Genomic DNA, 18,130 nt, shown 5'->3' on the forward strand with positions numbered 1-18,130 from the left:
CGTAGTCCTACGTCAAAAAAACAGAACTGCGCAGTAAAAATTTCCCAATAAAAATTTGGTATATGTCCTTCTTTTTTTACAATCCGGTCATTGCTACATATCCAACAGACCAGCGACATCATTGTTGTTCCACAACTCCCGGCATTTTCACTCACCCTTGTTCTTGCAAACTATCCTACTCGATAAATAAGGAGTGTGAAATTGAAAATAATAAACAAATTTTCGATATATAGAGCTATATTTGATTATCAATTCAGATCGTAATCAACTATGAAAACTTATTAAATTATAAATTGCTTTTTGGCAAAGTACAGTTGATAACGTAAAACATATTCTTTTTTGTTTCATTCCAGGTAAACCCGGACATTTTGAAAATATTCTCATCACTGGTAAGCGGCTTAAAAAACGAATTATAGAAACATAATACATACATCTAGTTAAGTCATCACCAGCTATTGCTGCTGGCAAATACAAGGAACACCTGCTCCAGGGTGGTTTGCCCTAGCGAATACTCTTCGATTCCGAGCACCTCCTTCGATGCTTCCATAATGCCGAACATGGCGGACCACGTGAGCTCACTGCGCGGAATGTGGTAGCTGAATGAATTTTGTAGATCCTCACTGAAATTGATTGCAAATGCGTTACTATGTGATTAAAAAAACGGTCGTAAAATCTTTTACTTCAACACAGCATCCCGAAAGCGTTCGGCAACGAACGCCTTCACCGCAGCCCCCCGAATTCTCAGCTCATCTTCTCCCGGAACCTGCACCATCTTGATGTACAGCAGAAACCCGCCGGAAAATTTGTTCTTCAAGTGTTGCGTTGAACCCAAACATTTGAACTCCCCACTGACCATGATAGCCAGTCGTGTGCAGAGAGCCTCGCACTCGTCCATACTGTGCGTGGTGAGGACGATCGTCCTGCCGGAGTCGCGCATTCGATTGATCACGTTCCATAGTTGTCGCTTTGCTCCCGGATCCATCCCGCTGGTTGGTTCATCCAGAAAGATCACCGATGGGTTACCGATCAGTGCCAATGCAGTGCTCAACTTCCTCTTGGTGCCGCCACTATACTCCCGGACCGGTTTATTCAGGTGTTTGCTTAGTCCAAGCTCCTCGGCAAGCGATCGTACAACCGAGCGGATATCGCTGCTTGGGATTCCTCGCAGCATCGCGAATATTCGAAGCGTTTCCAATCCAGTCAATTCGTCAAGCAATCCGTCGAACTGGGGACAGTAGCCGACGTGCTGATAGGCTTTGGCAAGGCCAGTTTTGATGTTCACACCGTTGATCCAAACGTCGCCAAATGAAATGCTCTCGTCACCGGTCATCATGCGGAAGGCTGTGGTTTTTCCAGCTCCGTTGACCCCGAGGAGGCCGAAACATTCGGATGGGTGAGCTCCCAGAGATAGCCATTTGACGGCCGTGATGGGGCCGAAGTTCTTCGTGAGATTCCGAAGTACTAAACTGTGGGTGGCGATATCGGTGTCCGTCATCTGCGTAACACGGCTCTTCTCGAGCAAAACATCCGAGTCCATGTGCGGCTGTGGAACGACGTAGCGAAAATCTTTGGATGGGTAGACTGATTTCCAGAGACGATTCAAAAGTTTGCGCTCGATGGAACTGATGAGGATGAAGCATATGGCTCCGGTGGCGATCATGAAACAAAGTTCTCGCAGCATTCCGCTCGATGTGAAGCTAAACAGATTTGAATAAGCGGCGCAGCATTGCGGCATGGACTCGCACAGTGTGTCCCTGGTGCAATTAGGGATAAGCTTGCAAATGGAATCACAGGACACCTCGGTGCTGGTGTAGGTGGAGAACTTGTCCAGAATAATTGCTAGAGATATTGTGGGTATGAACATGAAGCCGTACCCGATGAAGTCTGCCAACGTATTGAACTCGATGTACATGAAGAGCAAGCGAATCAGTAGAAGTCCAATGGCGCCAATTCCAATTATTAGCAAAACTCTCGAATATCCAGAGGCAGGGTTGCTGATCATGAAGGAAAACAAGTAGATCATGGGAAGTATCGCCAGTGCAAAAACGAAAAAGATAAAGAGTAGAGTGAAGAGAGGTTGAGGATCACTCCACCCGTCGACTTGGTATCCGAAGATCATTATCAGAATAACAATACAGCTTAGCGTAAAGATCAGAAGATCCCACATGAAGTTGACGAACCAGTACAGTTCTGTGTGGAGACCACTGACGATCTGGAGCAGTTTGACTCGACTGGTGCGCTCCCGGATGTAAAACGTTACGTAGGACGATGGCACGTAGGCCATGATGAAAACGATCGCGAGAACGATGTTTAGATGCTGAAGGTAGTTGCCGTTATCTGTTGGGTCACTATTTCCCTTGATTTGTCGCGGTAAAGGATGATTGACGGTCGTGATGCTACAGGATGGGCAGACGGTGTGCAGAATTGCGTTGAAAATCATGTTCAAAGCCAGTGGGGCTGAGTGGAGGTTCTTGGCGTTGAACCAACCTGTGTAGGATTCGTTCGAAAAGGTGGCTCCCACGAGTAGCTGGGAGTTATACTCCAGGATCGATCGATTGTACTGAAAATTTAGATATGTTGAAGTTATATGTGTAGGAAAATAAAAGAGTACCATACCTTATGAAGAATGTACGAATCCGTCTTGTTCTTGATGATCTCTAAATTGTGTGATCCACTAAATAAGCGTTGGTACTCAGTTGCAACCGTTGCATTGTTTTCCTCGACGACGCTGAACGACTTCCCATAGGTATTGAGAGACATTCCCAAAGGTGGTAGGGAGTTGTCCGATTTGAGCTGTATTGGGAACGCAAGAAGGATCATCATCACGACCGGTACGAGGAATGTTGTCCAGCAAAACTGTATCCATGATCGCTTGGTGCAGATGAATTTCTTCAGCAGTTGCGCCTTAACTTGGTTAAACAAGCTACTTTGGAGAAGGTTGGCTCCGATAAGCAGACTGTTGGGCTCTGTAGCAAAAAATAGAAGCCAAGTCAGGTGCGTCAAAAAGTTCAATATTGGTTGTAATATTCACCTGTTCGGGACTCCGGGTGAACGGAGTCAACAGTGGACCGATTTCCATCGTTGGGAGATCGAAGATGGGATTCTGTTCCAGCCCTAAAAGCAATGTGATTAGAAATATAATATGAGAATCTGTAGTTCTAAGTAAATTCACAGTCATTTGCATTACTTACTTCATGAAGACCTCCTCCAGCGTTGTGAATGACACCCCATAGCTCGATACACCACAGGCCTCCATGTTTCTCTCCAGCTCGTTCAGCATTGGCTCATAACTTTGAATGTATTTTTTCTCGAGCAGAATTTCCACTTCTGAAGAGCTTTCGCTGTCAACCTTCACACTAGGAATGTACTTACGCAACGTCTCCAACAGAACCATCTCGTTGTACTTTCGTCCTTTGACGCAAACCAAACGGTAGCCGACTCCGTAAGCGTTCTTCAAAAAGAACGGCGAACCACTTGCTGACAATTTCCCATCTGCCAAGATCGCAATTCGATCGCCCAAAACATCGGCTTCATTCATGTAATGCGTTGACAACAGGACCGTCTTATCTCGCTTTTCCTCGTGCAAGAAATCCCACAGTGCATGTCTTGCCGTTGGATCAACTCCGGTACTGGGTTCGTCCAGTAGCACCACCTTCGGGTTCCCACACATCGCCATGCCAACGGACAGCTTCCGCTTCATACCTCCGGAAAGTGTACAAGACTGCGCCCGAGCCTTGTCCATCAACCCCAACCGATTGATGTACCGATCTATCTCCAAACGAACCTCATCTGATCTAATTCCCTTCAATCGCGCAGCAAACTCCAAATGTTCATGGACTGTTAATTCATTGAACAGCACGTTGTGCTGTGGACAGAAACCCATTGAACTCCGCACATCGTCCATCCGTCGTCGGATGTCGTAGCCGTTGATCAGCGCCGTACCCGAACTCGGCGAAAACATTCCCGTCAACATGGACATCGTTGTAGTCTTACCCGCACCATTATGACCGAGCAGCACCGTAATCTGACCCTCATACAAATTCAGATTCAACCCTTCGACTGCTATCTTCCCACCTGCGTAGACCTTTCGCAAATTTCGAATCTGAACTCCTGCACCTCGCGATTGGTTCTCCTCTTCGAAGAATTTCGATCTCTGTGTTGGCTCCAGCAAAGAATCCACTTCCGTAGCTGCTCCACGTCTCCAAAAATCTTTCGTGCAGGGGAAAAACCACGGCTTAGCAACCCCAAACTTCCCTGGCATAATCTGTTCCAAGTAAATCGTCAACAACAGATACAGGAAGATGTTGATCAACAGCATCGCCACCGCCACCGAAAGCGAGTAGGGGTTCTTCATCTCCGTTGCAGTAAACAACGTTTTCCACGTCAACCCAACGCCAGCGGTTTCAAGCCGCACGATGTCATCCATCCCGAAACCCATGGCCGGATTTGTCATCAGCGAGTACAGGATCTTCGCCCAGAATGGTGCCCCACTTGGCAGATTGATAAACGATGCGATCCAAAGCAACGAACCCAGCGTAGCCGCTCGGGTAGCCTTGTTGAAGAACACACTTACCAGAAAACTAAAACAGATAACCGCCGACAAGTACAAGGTCAGATAGGTCCACACTAGGAAGCAGTTCGAGAACGGGAAAATTGACACTTTGAGCATGATCGTGATCGACGTCACTGGAATCAGCATCATAAGCAGCAGCTCCACAAACCAAGCAGTCCACTGAATCCAACCGGGAAGACCCATCAGCTTCATAGATTCCTTGAGCTGGAGCTCCTTCTCGAGTGCGATGTATTTGACGCAATTGATGAAGAAATACATGAAGACCAACCGCAGCCAGTTGGATACCATGAGCGGAAGCAAAGCGTAAAGATCGTCATCCATGGTTGTAGGATATGGGAAGCGCTGCAAATTAAAACCAATTACGTTTGGAAGCTGTCGGTCAAGGAGATACTTACGCGAATGTCCATAGCTGAAGGCACCTCCGCAGTCGGAGCGAGCTTGGCAATCAATGCTCGCGAAATGGCCGTTTGGACGGCTAGGAACTGCTCCTGCCAATAGTGTGGTGGGCCTCCGTCGCCACTTGTTGGGTTGTAGTTGGAAACCGAGAACTTGACTGCCAGGAGATTGGTGCTCCAATCCGACTCCGATTCACCGGGCATTTGGAAGCGAAGTTCCGACGGAAACCGTAGCTTGAAGGTTGTCGCATTGGACAGTTTCGATATGGTCTGTAAAAGGTGGGGAAATTACAATGGGAGGTGGAATGGCAGAGTTTGGTTCGGGGTTTACTTTTGAGTGATCACCGAAGTCGATACCACACAGGTAGCTGCTGTTGGATATGGCCACCTGCATTTCGAGAGAGCTGTTGAAGCCATCACACTTGGAAATGCCAAGGGTTTTGCACGCCGTGTTAACAATTTCTTTCAGAACGTCGTTTTGGGGACTGTATGCAAGCTGTCGCAGCTGGGGTGGGATTCTGCAAAGCAAGACGGGTGTAGAAAGGAAGTGGTTTTCAATTAGAAACAAAAATCTATTACAGTTACAAATATTTAAGAAAAAACAAAACAGATGTTCTGCTCTTCCAGTGTTAAAAGCATTGGAAAATAAAAATATCAATAACTAATAAAAAAAAACTTATTTTGGAACCTGATATGATATTGCTGCATTATTAAATGACTTAACAAGGAATTTGATTATGAGACTGTTATCTTTTCCAAGCCCTGAAGCTTGGCACGTTCCATTCGAAAGTTGCCACAATAGTTAAAGAATCTCGTTTCTTGCGTCTTTCACTTAGAGCTTTCAGTTTGCATAAAATCACGTTTCATCGAATGAGGAAACGCCAGACTTCCTTCGGTACTGCAACTGTGATTAAAAAAATAAAAAATAACAAATGAATTTCTTGGATAATAATCCATTCCAAGTGAAGTGCAAGTATAACGGACGTATGCCTTTCGGAGCAAATTTCGCTAATGCTCCCGGTGGAATCAGCTCAAAGCTGTATTTTTTTGTTTATTGGTAGGTGCATTATGGAACGTACACACGGTCAAGCAGTTTGACCAACATTGACTCCACCTCTCGTTTATTCAAACATCCATCAAGTTTTACCAACAGCGACACGAACAATCAATTTATTCGACCAACAATATCACACACGAACGACCGAAGCGCCAACTTGAGCACCAACCATCAAAAAATATATGGGGGTTTGTGCAACTTCACCACAAATGCTCAAACATGTTCGGCGAACCTTGACTCCACCCCCGACAACTCAAACCAAAATCAAACCGTTTTATTTTTTTCCAACCGAGTCGCCAACTGTCAAATGGTTGTTCGAACAACTTCCCACACGTTCAAACAAAGCAACAACCGAAGTGTTTTCTTGGGGGCGGAGTCAATGTTCGTCAAACTGCTTGACTGGTGTGTACGTTGCATTACAAACTTTCACTTCAATATTTACAATTCAAGACAAAATTTTCAAAACGACTTACAAAACAAACTTGTAAACAAAGATTCAAACGACGATTTGGCGAACCTGATAGCTCTACCACGCAAACCAACACCATCAACAGGTAGCGGAAACCTTCACGTTTGCGTGGGACAGCTATCCGACTCGTCAAATCGTCGTTTGAATCTTTGTTTACAAAAGCAAATAAGTCGTTTTGAAAATTTTGTCTTGAATTGGTCTCTTAATAAGCGAATATAATATTTTTCATGAGAAACTATCAAGAGAATAGACCGTGTAGCTGTAATTAAGTAACCATTTATATTAAGTTGCACAAAATTAATTGATTAAATTCATTTTTTAATTCTGCATATACGTTTAACAATAACAATATTTCTATCTATGTTATCATCACCTTTGACAGTTAATTACATTAGCTTTCTTCCCCAACACATACACATTTAAAGTCAACCGAACCGACGGATGCGAGAAAGGCGTAGGCGTCGCAACATTCTCCCCCTCGTGTCGTGCGGATATCGATTCGACGGCACACCATCACTGTTTTCATCCTTCTGACCTTCCATATCCGCTTACTCGCGATAGCGAACATCCAAAACTGCCAAATTGCAAACATTCATTCTCTTCAAAATACTACCCGCTGTTTTCAGGTCAACCTGATTCACTGCTCCGTCTTTGCCTGGATATGTTCGGATGGCACGACCGCGAATTCACTGGTTCCTTATCTACCCGTCAGCTATCATAACTGCGATAGGTGGTACGTCTTGAAACCATTTTGTACGTGGGGATATTACAGACAAATACTCTACGATCCAACGCCTCCAGAATACATCCAGTTTGTATTGAAGGAGTTGAACAACGTACGAATTCCACGGAGTTACTTTTCGGGATATGATTCTGACTGCTTTGAGAACTTGGAGCTTCACGTATTTGTGGATGGAAGTGCCCAAGATTATTCATCTGCTGCTTACTTAAAATGGATCATAGATTTTTACAAAACTCAGCATCATCCTTTTTGTCGGCGCTGCTTTGCTATTCTGCGACTCTTGCAAATTTATTGTGAAGCAGAACATGTCCTCGCTTGGTAGCCAAGATATCCCCAACATACGTTTGTAGCCACTTTGATTGTTCATTGACAGGCTATTTTACGGCAGATGGGCTCACTTCTTCAACCGCATCTAGAATCAAGGGTCGATTGGACACTTAGTTTCGTATACGGAACACTGCTCTCTAATGGACTACCGCAACTGCGAGAACTAGCCGAATGGCTTTTTTTCTCTGTATCGACACTGTCGAGATAATCGTCGGCATAATGTTTGTATTTAATTGCAGCCGCCGCCTTCGGGTATTTGCGCTCATTTTCTGTCACATTTAACTTTTTTACGTACTGGGATTGCGCAGGGGAATAAGTAGCCCCGAAAATAGCAACGTCGGATGTTTTCATTGAATCATTTTTGGAATTGCGATAAATAAATAACGCGCTACGATCTATCTCCGATTGCATACAGCTGTGGAGTCGAAAGGTCAGGTCCTTTGATCGGCATTGTATTCAACGCCCCAAATAACTCTTATTTTGGCGCCTTTAAAACGCCTTTCGTGGCACTTCCAACGACGTTCAGCCATGGGCCGACTTTTCGGGAAGTCGAAGAAATCCGGTTTCTAAACAAGCCCGGTCTCAAATCGTCCACCTTCTTATCACATCGTTGTTTTTTTTCGAGGATTCTGCGGGCTCGTTGGTCTTTACTTCCCTCTAAATTTGGAGCAACCGCATCTCCAAGGCTTTCCACAGTGAAGAATTCGCGTACGAATTCGTGAAGGTCGTTGAAACTAGGTTTTCCTGAATCGTCAACTAGCAGTACCTAGGCCAGACCAGGATACAAGAGACTCTCCGGCAATCCCAGGGTCGGCTAACTACTGGGTAATTAAGGGTTTTTCGCGGTAACCAAAAACTAACAACACAGGAATTTCACTTTTCTTATATAATTTATTGGTTCCTAATTGTGGCGTGTGCGTGTTGTTCTGTGTAATCAAATTTGTGTTAATTTGTTAAGTGTGACCTATTTTTAATGTTGGTACCGGTACATAACGCCGCTGCTTCGGTTGTTGGGGCCGGAATAGCTGGCACAGCGACTCCTGTCCAGCTGTGCGGTCAGAAATCTCGCCAGAATAGCGAGGCGAGCGGCTATGCGGACGATCGTCGTCCGACGGGACCAGCGGGCGTTGCTGGACGATGGTGGGCAGGCGTCTTCCCTCGTAAGCGCGATCGGCCGGCCGTGGCTTAGCCACCTTGGACGGCCGAGAGAGGAATTCTCCTTGACGATTAGGGCCTACGGCCCGAGGAATCGTCCGGTGAAGGACGTCACAATCCTTGACGGATTAGGCGCGGAAGCCAAATGACTTCGCGGGCCGAACCGTGTGCTGGACGGAAAAGCAGTCCGAAAACGAAAACGAGAGGTAGGAAATGACAAAAGAGGTCTTATTGGACAGATTGGTATTAATACCAGGTTTTGAAGTGCTCCTCGCCAAATTACTTGAACGGTATTTCCCCAATGTTCCATCTAGCTCCTGCTAGGAAGGGGGAGGGCAACGCACTGTTTCACTGCACTTTAAAAAAACACGTCTTCAGCACACGGACGCCTGATATTGAAGAGGCTGAATTTGGGCAATGGCTTCTCTTTTTAAAATAAATTCCCTCCATATTTTCCCGCTATTTTCATTTCTGTTTCATCCAACATGACATTTGCAAATCATGATGCCATGTTGGATTTTGGTAGCTTCCTCATGTAATTAGAGCGGTACAATCCCTAACGCTTCTGTGGTAGCTCTGCTGGTATTACACGAGAAACGTGAAGGCTCCGACAAAACAACATAAATACAAAACAAAAATCTACAATTTGTAACCAAACGGTTACATCGTGTTCGGAAGTATCCGTGCATATATGCATTTGTCGATGTTGGAACTGTTTTCCCCCCCTCGTATGCGCCCACATACGACCTAACCAATACGGGGTTTTGCAGCGATTGATTCTTGATTTTTTTCCTTCTCGAAGTTTCGTCATGGTTTAGCAGGTACGAGTTGCTCAAGCCGATAAGCAATCCAGGAACGGCTTTCAGGAAACTCTTGGCTGGAAGGCGCCGCAAATGTTTGAACTCTTCCGATAACTTTTCAGGAAGCCCTAAGTTCTCGACGGTGTAAACTACGGATAAATTGAAGCGCGTTGCACCTCCAGGATCGGAAATGCTCAGGTTGTCTAACTCGAAGTCCGTGATTTTTTTTTATAAATTCCGCTTGTCCAACCTGATTACATAAAGAGGGCTTATTACATACTTAGGGCTTTTTGAAAAGTTATCGGAAGAGATCAAGCATTTGCGGCGCCTTCCAGTCAAGAGTTTTCAGAACAGAGTGAATAACTCCTAGTGCAATTGCAATAGCACGCTCTACGATCGTCATAGATGAACCATCATCCTGAAACGCATAAGTGTCTACCGAGCCATTTGTTTCGTATAGTGTCACGGGAAGGATTTTGAACAAAGTGGACGACATTAAACATCGTTTATTTTCCTTAACAAAATTCCACCGACCGTCTATCGAAAGCTTCTTAAATGATGTGCAGATCGTGGCCTTTTAACCGCGTACGTCGCATACTAGGCAACTTTGGTTGTTTTCGCTACTTTTCACTCTGTATCTGTTGCTACTTTTTTCATGTAATCACTGAACAATTTCAGATCTACTACTGGTAGGTTCTCTTGGTGACGCGCCCAACTGAATTTGATGTTTGCCAGTAGTTTGTCTATAAGCTGTTGGAGTAGGACAGGATTGGATAGGTGATTCTGTATGCCTACCACCTCTATGTATGACCACACAAATTTTGAACCGCTAACCCAAACTGTATCAATGTTTCCAATCTCTCCGTTTTGAGAGCAGGAGTTTTCCGGACTTTAGCCACAAAGTTGTGAACAACCCGTTCCGGTCTCCCGTATAGGGTCTGGAACACGGACACAATCTACGGTACGGTGGACGAATGAAGAATAAAACTACTGACAGCCTCCTTGGTCGCTCCCTTAAATGATCGTTTTAAACGCAACAGATTATCTAATTCGCTTTAACCACACGCCTCCGTAGAGTAATTGTAGCTACTGATGAAAAGCGGCAATTCGTTGAGCTCACCACTAAACACGGGAAGTCCTCTCGTAATAACTTGTCTTACCGCTAACTGTTGGGAAGTCGGACCATGAACCATCATTTGGTAGTTTGTTCAAATCACCAGCAACATTCGGTATGAACTGTGAATGACCTGCATCTATCGAACACGGCCCTAGCTTCGTAATACATAATGCATTCTGGTAGTCTCTAATCTACTATACTGGCTCACGACACTTGATTGTAACTTTAACAGATACATATCTTGCCCTCAACAGTAAGGTCTGCATTCTTCGTCACAAAATTTTGTGTAAAAAGTCCAAAAATGTTCCCTATTTTAACTCAGAAAAAAATTCGGAGGATATTCTGAAGATTTCTCGAGGAAATCGGAAAACCCGGCGAACCAAAAAAAGACATCACGCAGAAAGGGGTCGTACACATATTACGTAAGCATTTTTTTTCTGTTTTTTTAACCTCCGTCCCTCCATGCACGATTTTTTATTTATATGGTTCGTAAGAAAGTGACGAACCCCACCTCCCCCAGAAGTGCTTACGTTATATGTGTACGGCCCAAATTCGGTAATAAATATGAAAGAATTTCCCGAAGGACTAGGGAGAATATTTCGAGGAAATTTGAAAGAAATATATAAGCAATGAAATAGATGCATTATCCAATACAGTATGTGAATTAGAATACTGCCGACAAGCCAGTAGTTGCCTGTTAATGTACTCAACAATGTTAATGATGAAATTACATCTAGATCAGTTTAGCTATGCTGTTAGATAAGTCCAGTTATGTGATGATGTACCTGTTCTGAATACATTTTACTACAAAAACTCTTTAAAGACTTTTCTATTCATTTTATCTGTTTCGTATTTTGTTTTTGTTTCGCACATAAGATTTTTACAAACATGTTGTAGCATAATCGAGGAGTGTCAATAAAATAGAAGTCATGTACAAGAAGTTTGAATATAGGAATAGGTTTGAATTCATAGTATAGAACATGACTGCCTTGTGGTATCCTTCAACTACTCTTACTTCAAACAGACCAAAGAATTTGATCAAATGCTTCGTCTATTGAGTCCGGTGGAGGAAAAAAAATCACAGAAAAATGACAAGAGATTTTGTTTATCACGTTTGTTCCATCTATTAATCGCACTTACTAAATTAAAATCATAAAACCGTTTAGATGGTGCAAAACCAAAGAGCAGGCTTTTTTGCGCGGCGTGTAGGAAATATTTACAATCTTGAATGTTAATTCAAAATGAATCGGTTTAAATTAATGTGAATATGTGTTCGAGAATTCGCATAAATGTATATAAACTCATATAAAAGTAAGTAGAAGGAAATCTGTCACCGGATTTTATCCTTCTACGACTTCATGGAAGATCCTCACTAGACTGCGGAAAAGCACAACACACAACCCAAAATATAGCACAACGTTGAAATGTCCTTTTTTTGACTGGCTCATAGGAAAGGGAAAAAGGAGCACTCGCGAATAAAGTTAGTTAGCACACCACATTTTTTAATACCGGGTGGCGCAGACTAAATCACCACCAACCGAAACTGTGCCAAAAATCAAGCACCAAAAATTGACGTCTCATTCTAAAATTCACTGGGTCAAAGTGATTAAAATTCAAGATGTTATCAGACGATTCTCTCGGCGACTACGTTCATAATCAATTGTTCGACGGATTTCCAGAAGGCCATGTTCCGTCAATAACTGACACAGGTTCTAGAACGTCAGCTCTGGGGCATGTTTCCCTAATTTAGGAATATCTTTTTCATCAAACCGTTATCAAATAATAGAAGTACTGATCAGAAGTTTGTATGAATTTGAGATAAATTATCTCATTTTATGCATATAAACTATGCGATCGCATTTGATCCAGTGACATTTACGATTCCAGTAAACCAGAATCTTGTATCATTTGAAAGATGAAAAACAAACCGTTGAATACTCGATGAGCTCTTATAATTTGAATTTGATTTTCTCTTGGATCTATATAAACTGGTAAAGCTTTTAACGAGGATGCGTATTTGAAATAACGGCATGCTAAATACGAGAATCCGCAGCGAGGGATTCAAAGTCAAAATTAATTGGCCCAACCATATCAACCAGTGCCACCAAACTGCCGTCAGACCTACTCCAAAAATTAATCCTTAATCCGAATAGGCCCATTGGTTATTTTGGCCATCAATCAACCCACTCCGCAATTGTATTGTTCTTGATACGACTTGGTCCCATCGCTATTCTCACCATCTACCAATTCACTCCAAAGCTGCATTTCTTTCAAAGATCCGTAGTTCTTTCAAACCACTGACCAATCCCCTCTGGAGTTGGATTTTTCAAAAAGGGCTAATGGCAATTCCGAAGGACATCCAATCCACTGCAAAGTAGGGTTTTTCTTTATGTGACTAGGTTCGATTGCGATCCAACCACCGACCGGCACAACTGTTTGCTGGTTATGATGCTTCTGGAGTTCATAAAGCAAATACTCATTAAGTCTATTACCCAAAAAACAAGTTATTTTTTAAACTCCCTTCTCTTGGCACGCTTTTTATTTTGAACATCTGCTCTGGGTGCAGATGAATTTATTCATTTGAAAAAAAAGGAAGAAATAATTTTGAAAGAAAAAATAGGAAATTGATATTCAACTTTATTTTCACTGATGTCGACACTCACAATAATTTTGTAACTATGAAAATTTGATAACATTGAATGCTTAAATCCTTTCTTAGCTCACTTTTGGCAGTTTCATACAATACGAAATTTGAATAGTATTTTATCGTCTGAAAATTGTGGGAGTTTCTTCAAATATTCCTGGAATTTTTTATTAAAAAGTTATATCAGAAATCCTTCAGGTGCTCAATTGAAAATTCATCCAGCACTTTATTCTAAAACTCCACCAGGAATTTACTGTTCCGGACTTTCTTCGAAAATGAATCAAGAAATTTCTTCGTAGATTCATTTAAGATAATCCCTTGAGGAATTCTTCCAGAAATGCTTAAAGCAATTCCTTCGAAAATTTCTACAGTAATTTCTTCGAAATTTGCTCCAGGAATTCCTTCGAAAATTCTATGACGAATTTCTAGTAATTTCAGAATAAATGCCTGAAGTAAACTCCGAGTAAATTCCTAAAGGAATTTTAGATAGGATTCTTAACCCTTAAATGCGCAATGTTGTTTTAAAACAACAAACCGAAAATACGTTTAATGTTAATAATTTTAATGGTAGTTTACGCTAAAAATACTTTCGACGATTTCTAAAAAAAATCGCCTTGCGCCTTTAAGGGTTAAAGCAATTTCTGACAATCTCAGATTTCATTCATCAGAGTGTTACATTTTTCGATAGAAAATAAATGAAAATGTTTAGAAAAAGGTTTCCCCGAAAATCATTAAAATCCTTAGGAAAATGATTGACGTTTGTTTATAGGAACACCTGGTGAATGCCAATGTTTATCAATAAATATTTTCTACCTCTTGAAAGTCAAGTGGAACTCACTGTTTGTTTGTTCATTAGAAACACTTCACGTTACCAGGAATCCATTCTTGTCAGAGTATGTGTCCAAAAATTTTGTTTAACAAATAATTGGAACTTAATTCGAATTTCAGACATTTTCCTCCTTTTTCTTCAAGAGAGACCATCTCATAATCATCATCTTCCTCTTCCATCTCATTAACTTCACCTTCTTCTCATCTTGCGCTAGCGTTTGGTACCAAGTACTTTTGTGGCTGTTGCATTGACTGACATCGTGTACTTGTCCAATGGGTTCAAATTTTCCCCAGTTGAGTGTCCTTCAATTCGTTAGTCGAGCTTATGAGCGAATTGCTTCGCAACGCCCTCGCCCGACAGTCGCTGTTTGTTCAGCCGCATGGTACTCTCACGCCTAGAACCGGTGATGCTTTGCTTTGCTTTGTGCGAGCTTTACATACCACTTGATAGCGACCGGAGTCGATATTTGGGCTTCGGAAGGTCCTTCTAAAACCTTCTCATTTCTCACTTTCCACAGTGAGAAGTGATACGTCTTATTTCACATTTCTCACTTCTCGCTGTATAAATTGAGCATTTATAATTCATCAAAGTGAAGTGAGCAGTAAGATATTTTTAAAAATTAAATAAAATTGAATTTTAGTTTTATCTAACAGTTTTTCACTAGTTTCTAGACGTCTGACAACCAAATAACATTTTCGGTCATGTGACATTTTCGGCCAAATGACCTTGTCTTATATGACCGTAAGGTCGTGGCCGGCGCTATTATTGACTAAAAATATGTGAGCTTCCGCAACTTGTACATTGAGAAAGAATAGCGCTAGCCCCATTCATTTGGTTCTCTGTACAATTTTGCAAGTTCTAGTCAATCGTAGAGTAGCAGGTCATAACTTTAATTTTCATGCTCATGAGATGAGCATTTCCCATCCCTGGTTGTCTCCAATCAAAATTTCATATCACTCTAACCCATACCCTAATCAATTTAAAAATCTTTTTCAATTCGGCGTTAGTCCGAAATCTATTTTATTTATCCCCTTTACGACTCGAACTCTACATTTCCAATCTAATCTTCTTTAATCGCTTTGTTTACCCGGAAGAAACCAATGATTGCAATTTTAATTTCTCGTTTTAAGCTGTGCATCCCATGGTTAGGCAAACTCATTGCATAAAGTTCGACGCAACGACGCCCAGTTGGAATTCTTACTATCTTCAACATTTCAAACATCGTAAGCACATTATCTGAACAAGTTTCCTCGAATAGGATGAGTCATAGCGTGGACATTTCGCGCAGATTGAAATCCGATAACCAATACAGCGGCTTCAATACCGGGTGGTGCTTCATAATGTTTACAAAATATACTGCACTGTTGCAGCCATCGAATGTAAACAGACTTCCTCAGCAAAATGTAGTCATCGTCGCATATCGAGAGTTATCCACCACACATCGCCCCGAGCTTATTATTATTAAACAAACGCCCTCCCCCCCCTCCGTAAGCACTCACGCACGCCGCACTCACCTATCGCCACCATCCACGCTGAGCGGTTCGTATTGCTGCGGCCCGACCAGGTGCGGTGTGGACGGCAACATCAGCACAATCGAAAACACCAAAATCGGAAGCCCAATCTCGAAAGCCGTCCTCCAGCGGTGCCGCTTGTGGATCAGGAAGTTCTTCCACATCAGCAGCGCCAGTTTGTCCCAGTTGGATGTCATTTTTCTGTTCGGCAAACGAAGGGGGAATTCCCCCGCTGTTTAGTCGAGAATCGTGAATATCAAGATGGTTTTGGCTGGCACTGCAATTTGCAAACTAATTTCACAACTGAAGGCAAGGCCACAATATCGCGAACCGCGGGCGATAGTTTGACGTGAACCGAACGCGAGAGTTGGAAGTGATTGACTGTGCGGCGTTTATAGTTGGAGAAGCTCGCCGGGAAAGAGCAACGCTGATGGGTGTCGCTCTTTCAAGAAGGAGAGTTACTCGGCGTTAGGTGAGCAAAAGTGCAAGGTTTAGGGCCATTAAGATTTATTATCTTTATTAGAAATGATTTCAAACGCAGACATTGTCTTTACCAAAATAAAATGAGCACCAAATTGCAATGCCATCAATTTCTATTAAATAGAATTTATTTTTTCTATTGAATATTTAAAAATATTCTTCTTTAAAAACTTGATTGGAACTAGTAAAATGTGTTTCCTAATAATTCAGAACATATCTAAATAGATCTAAATCAAAAAGCAGTTTAAAAGGTTGAACATAAAACCATTAACCTATGGGAACTGCTACATTTTCTCAGCCTAACTCTCGCCTGCTTAGGTAGTGCTTGGTCGAGATTGTGAGAGAGAAACTTCGTTGCCGTTGAGTGCAGCTCTATTTTGGTTGAAACGACGCACGCTATCACGTTGCTGGTGGGTCGTAGTGTGGCGTCTGGTTCGATGTCGTCATCGTTGCTTCAAGTGCAGTGAATCGAACGGGTGGAGACGGCCTTCATGAGCACGTCATCCAAGGGGGATCCACGCACGGCCGGTGCCATTGCTAGACGGGGCGTATTTATTGCAGATGAGAAAAGCGTTTGCTGATCATGGAACAAAGGAACTTGAAAAGCTCGCAATGTGTGAGTCATTTTTCCTTTTTTATTGGAAAGCTTGTGGTGCTTGTGCTAATGCAGCGTACACACCAGTCAAGCAGTTTGACGAACATTGACTCCACCCCCAAGAAAATGCTCCGGTTGCTGCTTTGTTTGAACGTTTGTGGAGTTGTTCGAACAACCATTTGACAGTTGGCGGCTGGGTTGGAAAAAATTAAAACGGTTTGATTTTGGTTTGAGTTGTCGGAGGCGGAGTTAAGATTCGCCGAACATGTTTGAGCATTTGTAGTGAAGTTGCACAAACTTCCATATATTTTTTGATGGTTGGTGCTCAAGTTGGCGCTTCGGTCGTTCGTGTGTGATATTGTTGGTCGAATAAATTGATTGTTTGTGCCGCTGTTCGTAAAACTTGACGGATGTTTGAATATGAGTAATGTTGGTCCAACTGAAAATGTCCACATTTTGATGAAACATCTAACATTTCGGCGAGGCAAAACGCCCTAGTGGAACTATCCTACAATGTACTCGCGTCTCCATGCACTGTCCATACCAGAATGCTGATGTGCCGACGCATGGTACGTTGTTCCCTAAAAGCTGCCTGCTAAAAGGCGTTTTGCCTCATGAGTTTTCCGGCAACGAAATATCACCACTTTTTTGAAATGTGAATATTATCAATATGATTGAGATTTTTTCTAATTTTAATATGGCATCAGCTAGCTATATTGTTTAACTGTTGCGTGAGGTAGAAACACCCATGAAAATCGTTATAGCTAAGGCATAAAAGCAGTCTGTGCTTAGCTAGGACATATTGCCCCTCCTTCCTCTACGAACCATAATAATCAAGACAGCCACGCTCAATGTTTCTACGAGACACTACGGCAAACAATTTTCACTATTATTTGTTAACATTACACCAAAGATATTTTAGTTACTAGATAAAGATTGTCGCTGTCCGGAACATCTTTTGCTGGCGAGGATAGGGGATCTAAATGTCAATGAAGGAAAAATACATACGATTTGACAGTTTAGTACCACACATGTTTCGGACAGCAGAACAAAGGGAACCGAAGCGACAATCTTTATCTTGTAACTAAAATATATTTTATTACACCCTTACTGGAACATTGCCGCCATGCAGCAGCACTCAGCATTGTGCATTAGGCGCTACCACGAATTATTGAACTGCGAGCAGGTTGGTTTGGCAGAAATCGCTCTCAATAGATAACGAACAACGATAGAAGAATTATTATTCGTAAGTTGGAAAAATCCTTAAAGATCCATAAAAAAATATTAGGTTTCTAAGTCAAATTATTATTATTCGTACGCTCAGGGAAATCGATACAATTTCCAACCAAAAAATATCCTAGACCGGAACCGGGAATCGAACCCAGCCACCCGCACCTGAAGGAATTTCCAGAAGAATCTCCGAAGTTTTCCAGAAG

At 42.5% G+C, this 18,130-nt stretch overlaps 2 protein-coding genes across 2 annotated transcripts in view; one reads left to right on the forward strand and one right to left on the reverse strand.

Moving 5' to 3' along the window:
- The window catches only part of LOC134210055 (uncharacterized), a 923,126-nt gene that overhangs the window by 491,936 nt on the left and 413,060 nt on the right, over positions 1-18,130 (forward strand). The gene's annotated exons all lie outside the window — the stretch shown is intronic.
- On the reverse strand, positions 220-16,004 carry LOC134210036 (phospholipid-transporting ATPase ABCA3-like). The gene is made up of 8 exons (XM_062686060.1): positions 15,623-16,004; positions 5,300-5,486; positions 4,969-5,238; positions 3,192-4,915; positions 3,032-3,114; positions 2,617-2,966; positions 681-2,560; positions 220-620 (listed from the first exon to the last, which is right to left on the reverse strand). The coding sequence occupies exons 1-8, from the start codon at positions 15,814-15,816 to the stop codon at positions 446-448; spliced, it is 4,863 nt and encodes a 1,620-aa protein (XP_062542044.1). The 5' UTR covers positions 15,817-16,004; the 3' UTR covers positions 220-445.

The sequence above is a fragment of the Armigeres subalbatus genome, chromosome 2 (genome assembly GCF_024139115.2).
Source record: "Armigeres subalbatus isolate Guangzhou_Male chromosome 2, GZ_Asu_2, whole genome shotgun sequence".
NCBI lineage: Eukaryota > Metazoa > Arthropoda > Insecta > Diptera > Culicidae > Armigeres > Armigeres subalbatus.

Excerpts from the sequence above, each read along its gene's own strand:
- LOC134210036 (XM_062686060.1), bottom strand. The coding sequence starts at position 15,816 with ATGACATCCAACTGGGACAAACTGGCGCTGCTGATGTGGAAGAACTTC. Across the intron at positions 2,967-3,031 it reads TCACCCGGAGTCCCGAACAG|AGCCCAACAGTCTGCTTATC; the intron begins GTGAATATTACA and ends TTTTTGCTACAG. Across the intron at positions 2,561-2,616 it reads ATTCGTACATTCTTCATAAG|TACAATCGATCGATCCTGGA; the intron begins GTATGGTACTCT and ends CTAAATTTTCAG.